Source organism: Quercus suber, unplaced genomic scaffold (assembly GCF_002906115.3).
Source record: "Quercus suber isolate HL8 unplaced genomic scaffold, Cork oak 2.0 scaffold_844, whole genome shotgun sequence".
NCBI classification, from domain to species: Eukaryota; Viridiplantae; Streptophyta; class Magnoliopsida; order Fagales; family Fagaceae; genus Quercus; species Quercus suber.
The window spans coordinates 210356-220684 of NW_027070274.1; the positions used below are offsets into that span (position 1 = coordinate 210356).

At 34.8% G+C, this 10329-nt stretch overlaps 1 protein-coding gene across 1 annotated transcript; it reads left to right on the forward strand.

The window, feature by feature from the left end:
- The first annotated feature begins 319 nt into the window (after window positions 1-319).
- On the forward strand, window positions 320-9021 carry LOC112019080 (OVARIAN TUMOR DOMAIN-containing deubiquitinating enzyme 2). The gene is made up of 9 exons (XM_024051605.2): window positions 320-479; window positions 1009-1090; window positions 1196-1241; window positions 1825-1933; window positions 4033-4124; window positions 4216-4278; window positions 4775-4890; window positions 8485-8560; window positions 8700-9021. Exons 2-9 carry the CDS (start codon window positions 1026-1028, stop codon window positions 8754-8756), a joined length of 624 nt encoding a protein of 207 aa, XP_023907373.1. The 5' UTR covers window positions 320-479; window positions 1009-1025; the 3' UTR covers window positions 8757-9021.
- Window positions 9022-10329: the final 1308 nt, after the last annotated feature.

Here is a 10329-nt window from a genome sequence, read left to right on the forward strand (position 1 = left end):
TTAACAGTGGATAAAAAAAATTGATGTAAGTGATGAATTTAAATGAAAATTAGTAAAAATTAAGTTGTCAAATTTATTGCGTAAGTGCCTTGATAGCTCTAAAAACTTAATAGAAAAGAATATAAAAAAATGTTTGGAATGTCAAAGTCACCAATCATCATCATGTAACATACATCATTTTCCAAATCCACTAAGGCTCCTTATCGTATATAGTATTGATTCAATGGAGACCATTGCCGAAAGTGCAATTTAAAAAAAACCAGTAACACAACCACATCCAAAAACAGTGGAAACTATTAATATTATATAAGTTTCCAATCCATTGCCATGTAAATTTGGCAACAAACAAACCCATTATATTTATATATTGTGCTTAACTGCTTTAACCCACCCCTGACATCACCTCTTCATCTCAAAGACTCTGTAGCTTTGCTCCTTTTCTTAACCCAAACAAAACCAAAACAATACAAAAAACAGAGGTAAAGATCCTAAATTTTATCCTTTTCAACTTGTTCCATTAGTTTTCTTGAATTTAATGCTATTCTTGGTGCTGTAGTAGATCTATAATTTCTTTTTAAATTTGTGGGTGCAAATTCAGCTGGTAGTTTCTCATGTTTACTCTGAAATGATGTATTTTGTTACCTGGGTTGGTTTTCCTTTGTGGGAATTCCGCTCGGATTTGTAAACATTTTGAATCTTGAGTTTTTTTTGAAAGTTTTTACCTGGGTATGCATGGTTAGTTTTTTTTTAGTGGGTTTTAGATTTAGTAGTTTCTGATATTTTCTGTTTTCTTATTTTTATAAGTTTTGAGCTTTTCTTTTTTAATTTCTATTCATGTCTTTTTATGTGTCCCATGAAGTTTAAAAATTTTGTTTTTATGTACAATGGGTTTCTCTCTTTCTGTGTGTATGTGTGTTGTAGAGTATGGAGATAAAATATGGAGCATTTTTTTTTTTAATATTTATATGTAATTCTAAAACCTACTGTGTTGTTGTGATTGTTTTAAAGGTCTATTTCTCATTAACATGGAAGGTATTGTTGTGAGAAGGGTCATTCCCTCGGACAATAGTTGCCTCTTTAATGCTGTTGGGTAAGCTCAGATTATTACAAAACCTCTGTTTGCTTTTTTCAATTGTGATAAAGTGTGTTCATTGGTTATGTTTAATCTATTTTTCTGTTGTTTCTTGATTTGCAGGTTTGTCATGGATCATGACAAACACAAAGCCTCTGAGTTGAGACAGGTTACAGTCTATAGCACCTAATCTTTGGTGCCAATGTTATAGTATAAAATTTTGAACTTGTTAGCTGGAATAACTTGATTCTAAGAGTTTTTCTTTTGAAAATTTATAACATTTGATAAAGGATTTTAAAGTTAAATTTTGATATCTTGCAGAATCTGTGTGAGTAAATTTCATTTTCTGTGTAGCTTTATAAACCCTGTATCTTTGGTGTAAATCTTGAAATTGCTGATGAAGTACTTAATGTTCTATTTAGATGCTCTGTTAAACCATTTATTCTATACTGTTAACTGTATATATTTCGCATCTTGATGTTTTCAATTTGAGCTTCTTACCATCTACTATTCCATATGATGCAGGACAGTGGTCGGAAAATAGAGATAATTTTTGGTGTTCCTTGCATTACCATATCAAATGCATAGACCAAATTGATTCAAAATTAGAAAGACGAAAATCAGAATGATTATCTAGGAAAAAATGTTTTAAATTGGTCCTGTTGTGGTTACACTTTAGGCATTCATTGGTGGCAATTATATTGTTTTATATACTTTTTTTATCCTTACAAATTTGTCTATAATTTTTGAAGGTTATAGCTGCAACAGTGGCAAGTGATCCAACAAAATACTCTGAAGCATTTCTTGGAAAGTCAAATGAAGAGTATTGTACTTGGATTCTTGACTCAGAGAAGTGGGGAGGTTTGTTGAACTTGAACTTTCTATTCTTAATTAGGGGAGGCTTCATTGTCCATATGATGTAACTGAAACCAAATGGGTCTGAATAATGACTATCCTGGGTCAATTTATCCTTGCAATTGCTGCTGGTTTTTCGTTGTCTAGCAGTATGTAAGGCATGCATAAGGAATCGTAGAGTTTTATCCTTTTAACTGAAGAAAGTAACACCCATTTTTTAAAGATAATTGTTGCTACGTTTATTCATGGGTTTGGGCTTGCTGTAGCATAGGATGACTACTAAATTAGATCACCTTGCATGTTGACCCTATAGCTCAAGGTTGCCTTAGGGTATCATTCTAGCTAGTTCCAGTTCAGAAAGGATAGAAATTCTAGTGGTAAAATTGAAGAATTATGCAACCTGTCTCTCACATTTGCGGTTATTGATTCCTTATCACTGTTAAAAATTTAAAATATGTAAAATTATTTTGAAGGAGGGTAAAACTTATCTTGTTGAAGATTTATGGCATATTTTGTTTTGTATAGTGGTCAAGTTATTGATTAACCAAACGGAGAAATTCCTTAAATTTCTATATCATGTTAAACTTGGTAAACCTTGTGGATTCTTTTGCCATTTGGCCTTAAATATCTCTGCTCACATTGAATAGCATGGATTAGTTTGTGATAATCTCACAAAACTGGTTTAGTTGATCATTTTTTGCTGCTATGTTGCAATTAGGGTAATTGATAATCTATTAATTTGTTTCCAGTATAATGGACAGCTCAATTTTTATTCTGGTTGAATTATATCAAGTTTTTTTTTTTTTTTTTTTTTTTTTTAAATTTTTTATAAAGAATTTAGATTCTTGATTCTTTCTAAAAGCACCTTTGGTGGTTCCTTTGCTTTTGCCCTCCCCCTCTGAGTGAAAAAAAAAAAAAGAAACTGTAAAGTTATCAAAGGTAGCATGTATCTTGTAAAAGCTTTCACAATCATTAATAGGAAGATCAACTCAATTTTTTTATCATGCACCTTTATCTACTGCATAATTCCTATCTTTTTGTATTTCTTGATATGTTAAGATGCCACCATACACTCTACTCTATATATGATCATGAAGTCTTCATGTCAGTTTTTTGGATTTATTGATAAATATGCCACGTTAGTTCAAGCATGATGTTGCACATTTTAACAGTACTAATGAACTTTAAGTGCAGTAATGACAGGCCTTGAGTTTGGCTTGTTTACGGTAATAATTGTGCTTGTACAACATGGTCTTTTTGAATGGTTCACTTGAAGATAAATTTGATGAATTGTGTTTCTGAGTGGACATTTTATCTTTTGAAAATGATATAGTTGTTTTTTGGATTATTTCCCCCCAAAACAGGAGAAATAGAGAGAGAATATTTTCAGTTAACTGTTTTGAAGTCACGTGAAGTTGTTTGCACATGTTCAAATGTACAAAAACTGTATCACTATAAATAGTAGTGACTATTTTCCAAACATGTGATGCTATCTGACACGTGATTGCCATAGGTTTATTGTCTTTTGTTCATTTCTTTAAGTTCTTCCTTAATTCATTATGTAGTGGTTCAATTCAGTTAGCTTTACTAGTACTGGCTATGCTGGTAATGTTTGTACAATGTGCTTAAGTCTTTAACTAATGTATCATTAGATTCCAGAGAAGACTGAAGTAAAAAGAAATTGGATATGTTGAATGAATAGGGGTGGACCTTTTGTTTGTAGGAATCCAGTATCTTTTCTCTTCAGTTTCTTCCTGATAACCAACAATACGTAAAAGAAAACCTATCATGCAGTGCATTTTAGTGTGTGTTTTGGTTGTCTTCTGATTGCCAACTGGAATACTCAATCTGGACTTATACAAAGCATAACTTAAAGAATCCACTACCATAAAAAGTTTTTGAGTTTTAAATTTTGAGAATGTGTTTGGCTTGTCTTTGTTTTAAAAAATGTGTGGCAAATGGTTCTCTTGATAAAAGTGGCATGAAGTTTCTTTCTGCTTCTGTTGAACTGTTCTGTGTATTTAATCACAATGATGCACTAGGAAGTCTTTGATCATCTGTTGTTTCATTCTGCTAAATTTGTTACTTTTATATTATCTGTGAAGGTGCCATTGAGCTTTCAATATTAGCTGATTATTATGGACGTGAAATCGCAGCATATGATATTCAGACCACACGATGTGATTTGTATGGTCAGGTTAGCATTTGGAATATGTTTTCTGTTCATCTGAATCTAGTCTACTTGCCAACTCTGAGTATTTACTCTTTTTTGGGGTGCTATTGGACAGGAAAAGAAGTATTCTGAAAGAGTTATGCTGATTTATGATGGGCTCCATTATGATGCTTTAGCCGTATGTGGTTCAGATTATTTCACCTTCTTTTTTTGGCTGATTCTTCATTTAAATGAATATTCAGAACGAATAAAACTACCCATATGTAGGAGTTATACATTCTGCCATCTCTTAAGCCCCACTACGAAATCACCTTGCCAAGTACAATTTTAAGATGATCTTAACCGTCTGTCATCTTGCACGTGTTTTGGGATTCAAGAAAGAGAAAGGGAACTTAAGAAAAAGAACTTGCTAAGCAGTTTTTACTGTCATTGGCCTGATAAGTTTATTTCTTGTTAACAATGAAATTTTTCAAGGGAACACATGTTGGTTTAAACCCTGAAGACTATGGAATTTTATAGTTAATAGTTCCATCTGTTCACCCTGTGTGCTTTCATTATTTTTATTTATTTTATTTATTTTATTTTTTCTGCTTGCCCAAATTATTATTGTTATAATTATTATTTTAAGTATAATTTTCTCTTACGTGGTGAATTTTTCTATTTTGTATTGACAGATGTCACCCTTTGAGGGAGCTCCAGAGGAGTTTGATCAGACTATTTTTGCTGTACAGGATGGGACCATTGGTCCAGTTGAGGGGCTTGCTCTTAATTTTACTAAGGAGCAGCAAAGGTAATATATATATATATATATTTTGATGAAAAGACTACAACTTTATTAAGAAGAAGATAAATTCAGTACATCTTGAGCCACAACAGACTCAATAATATTCAGATTTTCCTTTATCCTAGTTACATAATAATCAATGCCCTTGGCAAATTGTGCCAAGATGTGTGTTGGTCGATTACCCTCTCTCTTAACATGTGAAACTTGCACCAACCTGAACACCTGCCTGTCACATATCCCTGCTATGATATTAATAATGGTAACCTGTGGACTGGTCACGCCTAATTGTGAATCACATTCAAAGTGGGCATCCCGGATTTCAACATCCCAAGCAAAATCTACTGCTTCCTCCAAAGGTTTTGCTTCAGCCTCCAAAGGTCCCTGTGGAAAGTGTATTTTCTCACTCATTGCTGCTGCTACCATGCCTTAATGATCTCTGACGACAACACCCACACCTGATGCTTCTTGTTGTTCAAAGACCACGCCATCCACATTAATCTTGTATCAAGGAGATGTGGAGTTAGTCCAGCAGGCTGTGTCACTCACCAAGGCCTTAGATGGTTGGGCATTTGCCACTTGGAACTCGTCAAGCAGCATTCTTGCCTTCTGCAGAACCATAGCAGCCAACTGCCGTGTCTTCCCTTGTCAAACAACATTTCTGTTGAACCACATGCTCCAGGAAGTTGCTATAACCAATTCCAAAAGATCATTGCCCATCTGTTGTACGAATTTGAGATGCCACAAGAGATCTATAAATTCTGGAAAGTGTACCCCTTGAGTTTCAATCAGTAGACTAGATAAAATCCACACCTCACGGGCCATTTCACAACTCCAAAGTGTCCGCTACTTTCAGCTTCCAAACTACAGGTTTCACAAACCAGGTTATCAAAAACCTTTCGATGACAAAGGTTGGCCTTTGTAGGAAGTATATTTCTGCTTGAAAGCCATGCAAAAGTCTTGATTTTATTCGGCATATTTAGTCCTCTCAAAGCCTTCCAAAATAAACCTTGATTACAACAGCTTGAAGTTTCAGGGCTCGAATTTGATGAAGACAGCAGGGCAACTCTATAAGCACTACGCATGGTAAAGTTGCCCTTAGGAGTGTAAGCCCATATCAGTCGATCCGCAGGGAGTCTAGAACTCAATGGGATGCTCAAAACGACCTTCGCATCATCAGGTGCAAAACCCTGTTTTACCATATTTGCTTGCCAAGTAACAGAATGATGATCAATCAAACAACTCACCTTTTCATCTGCTGGGCAGCCAACCAATGGGTTTGAGATTCGAAAAGTAGATGGTTTAGGTAACCATTTATCTTTTCAAATCACAATTGAGGCCCCATTTCCAACCTGCCACCTATATGCTTGCTGGACAACCCTCTGAGTTGAAAATATACTTCTCTAAGCAAAAGATGGATGATTGCCAAGTTCAGTGGTAAGGAAGTTGCCATTTGGGAAATATTGAGCTTTATAGAGCCTATGCAGTAAGGTATTTGTGCAAGTTTGTAGCCTTCAGCCTTGTTTTGCCAATAACAATAGATTAAAGGCCTTTTAGTCCCGAAATCCTAGACCAACCTCCTCCTTTGGTAGGCACATTTTATCCCAACTCAACCAAGCCATCTTATTCCTCTCATTTGACTGCCCCCACCAGAACTTACAGATCATGGCTGTCATCTCATCACACAATGCATTCGGAAACTTGAACACACTCATGTTATAGGTAGGAACCGCTTGGGCGATGGTCTTAATGAGGATTTGTTTGCCTGCTTGTGAAAGAAGCTTTTCTTTCCATCTTGAAAGCTTATTATCCAGCCTTTCAATCAATTATCGAAAAGTGTTGCATTTATTCTTTCTGACCTAGGATGGAAGGCCGAGATATTTCTCATGCTTTCAAATGACTTCTGCACTGAATCTAGTTTTAATATCATCCTGAATATTTTGAGGTGTGTTACGGTTGAGGAATAGGGAAGTCTTCTCACGATTCAATTGCTGACCAGAGGCTATTTCATATGTTCCTAGAACCTTCTCTAGATTTGAGCATTACTCCCTTGTGGCCCGACAGAATATAAGATTATCATCTGCAAAGAAAATGTGTGATATTTATGGTGCACCTTGGCATGCTGTTACTCCTTTCAGTAATCCTTGTTCCACTGATTGTTTTAGCAATGCCGACAGTCCCTTCGCACAAAGTAAGAACAAATACAAAGAGAGAGGGTCTCCTTGGCGCAGACCCCTATTAGGAGTGATGCAGCCTCAAGATCTCCCATTAATTTTAACAGAGTATGTAACAGTGCTAACAAACCTCATCATAATATTCACCCACTTCTCATCAAACCCCATCTTCTGCATTATTTTTTCTAAGCACCCCCATTCCACCCGATCATATGCCTTACTCATATTCAATTTCAAAGCCACCTCTCCCACCTTACCACTCATTTTTTGACTAATATGGTGCATTGTTTCAAATGCTACCAACATATTATCAGTAATAAGGCGGTTACACATAAAAGCACTTTGATTTTCACTATGATGTGGGGAAACAAACGTTTTAGTGGGCAAGACTTTAGAAGCAGTCCTGGACACAACATTACTAAGACTTATGGGCCTGTACTGGGTGCTTTTTGTTGGATTTTTCACTTTTGGGATGAGCACAATGTGGGTTTCATTAAATTTTGGGAGAATGATACCGTGGTTAAGGAAATTAAGGACTGTTTGTGTTACACAATTACCAACTATAGACCAATAATGCAAATAAAAGAGAGGAGGCATACTGTTAGAACCCGGTGATTTTTGGATGCATTTACTTCAAAGCTTTTATCCCTTCCTCAGCTCTAAAATCTTGAGTCAAGGTTGCATTCATTGCCTCGGTAACTCTTGGTTGCATTGCATCTACTACTGCTGTAGAGTCTGTTGGTCCATTGGACCGAAAATATATTTGAGAAATAAGCCACTGTGATTTGTTCCAATGTACGGTCATCATCCTGCCAAAATCTGCTTCATCACACAATCCTCTGATAGTATTTCGTTGGAGCCAGCTTGATGCTTTTGCATGGAAAAAGCTTGTATTACAGTCCCCACTAGTTAACCATAAATTCGTGGACCAACAGACGGTTAAGATAATCTTAAAATCGTATGAGAAATTTATCGGCAAAACAAAAATTGTATGAGAAATTTATTGGCAAAACAAGGATGGAGGATAATGTGATGAAGCAGATTTTTGTCATCTGCCTGATGCACATGGTAAAGTTCCATGAATAATTTGTCCCTTCAATAATTTCACAAGTTCTTTGCGGATAATGTGGCTAACCCAGCTGGTCAGGAAGTATATAACTGAAGATTAAATAAAATTACTCTTATTATGTTTTTGAATAATCAAAATATTTGAGGTTTTGCATTTTGTTGACATTGGGGCAATGTTCTTATGTGACATTTTGCTTTGAACTCCTACCCTCTGATGAGTTACATCCTTTATGGTCTGCTCCTAGTTTTCATGTTACTTTGTAGATGTACTTGCATTGATAATCATTAATGTGTAGACTTTATTTTATTTTATTGGATTTGTGGTGCATGATTTGCGTTAATTACATCCTGTTATTTCCAGGAAGAGGAGATTTACTGACACTGCCAACTTCACTTTGCGTTGTGGAGTGTGCCAAATTGGAGTAATCGGCCAGAAGGTCATTTCTTATGAATAAAAATTATGCTTGCTTCAATTTTATTTTTTATTTTTACCTTTTTTAAACCTGGTACCCACCATAGCTTGATTTCTTGATTTGTTATGATACTCACGGACTCTTTTGTTTTTTTAATGTATAGGAGGCTATGGAACATGCTCAAGCTACAGGCCATGTCAACTTTCAAGAATACAGATGACAGTAACTATGGAAAACAAAGCCACCATGTTGTCCCATTTTATCACAGCGAGCTTCTTTAGGACTTGACCCATTGCATTGTCTGTAAGGTTTGGCGAAGTTATAATTGAAAAATTAATAACTGATAATATGTTCTTTGGGAACTATTGTTGCTGAATAATATGTTGTACCAAATGAGAAGATTACTTTATATTTTTTCTTAGGAAAATGTAATAAGATTGTATTGTATTTTAATCACCCTGTTGTATATTATTGGTTCCTGTGCATCCTCGTGGTTCCTATATTTGTTCACATGCTCATTTTCCTCAACAATTAAAAAAAGAAAAAAGAAAAAAAAAGAAAAAAGAGTTCAACATGCTCAATTTCGTTATGTCCACAATGCCATGATTGAACTCTCATTCGTTTACAGCTATTGCACAAGCTACGTTAGTACTTTCACGAATGTGGAATACATCGCTTGAAACACGCATATAACAAAAATGAGCTTCCTTCGATTTAAGAATTGTATAACATGGTGTGTGTATATATATATATATATCACAATATAATATATGTTGAAAGTAAAGTAAAGCAAAGTAGAATTAGCCAAGAAGGTGGTATTGCAAGTATAATCAAAGTAATTTAAAACAATAGTAAGGCAGTAGAATCAGCCAAGTAGTATATATAAAAATAAAGTAGTATATATACAAATAATTCAAAGTAAATAAAAGCAATTTAGAACCGTCCAAAATGACGGTAGTAACAAGTAGTATATTAAACAGAAAACTGAAAATACTTGTTATTGAAAGTAGAACAAGCATTTACAGTAGTAGTAGTAGTTACAAGATTGAATTAGTTACAAAGCTTGGAACTAGTTCTATTTACAAAATTTGTATGGAAATGGTGGCAGTAGAAACAAGGTAGTAGGAGTAAGGAATTCTCTCTAAAGAAGGCTTTTAAAGAAAGAAGTTCAAAGGAAGAGAATTTTGAGAAAATTTTATGAAAAATTCTGTCCTAAACTTAAGGGACAACCCCCCTTAAATAGGCAAAAATTCGGAGTGAACAGTATCATAAACAGTAATCCATGAACAGTAATATGTGAACAGTAAAAGTGAACTGTATTTTTCCTACTTTTTGACTTAAAAATCAGCTAAAAATTTTTGTCCTTTCCTTCAACCTATAATATTCAGACTTTGTTGGAAGAAGCATGGCAAGATTAAAGTATGAAAACATGACAAGACCAAAGTATGTGGATTTTCTTTTTCTTTTCAAGAATCCCATTATGAGCTTTAAGGAATATCTTTATTCCTAAGGGCTTGTCAGGCGCATGGGATTTCACAGAGACTTTATAGCAGACGCATGAGACTTCATCATAACATTTTTGAATATATATATATGTGTGTGTGTGTGTGTGTGTTTAGTGTCAATTTCACTCTAGAATATATGCCTCCGTAATACTTATGACAAACAAAGTTACATCTGTAGTTATTAGCTAACTGTTGCAACATTCCTCTCTAATCAAAAGTACAAAAGCAAACTCACCTAGCTCGGTCTAAACTGCCAAATGTCTAGCACCACCTAGCTTCGATCCAACC

Bases quoted from the DNA above. Each gene is read 5' to 3' on its own strand.
- LOC112019080 (XM_024051605.2), top strand. From the start codon at position 1,026: ATGGAAGGTATTGTTGTGAGAAGGGTCATTCCCTCGGACAATAGTTGC. The intron at 1,934-4,032 runs GTTTGTTGAACT...TTATCTGTGAAG, and splicing joins TGACTCAGAGAAGTGGGGAG to GTGCCATTGAGCTTTCAATA. The intron at 4,891-8,484 runs GTAATATATATA...TGTTATTTCCAG, and splicing joins TTTACTAAGGAGCAGCAAAG to GAAGAGGAGATTTACTGACA.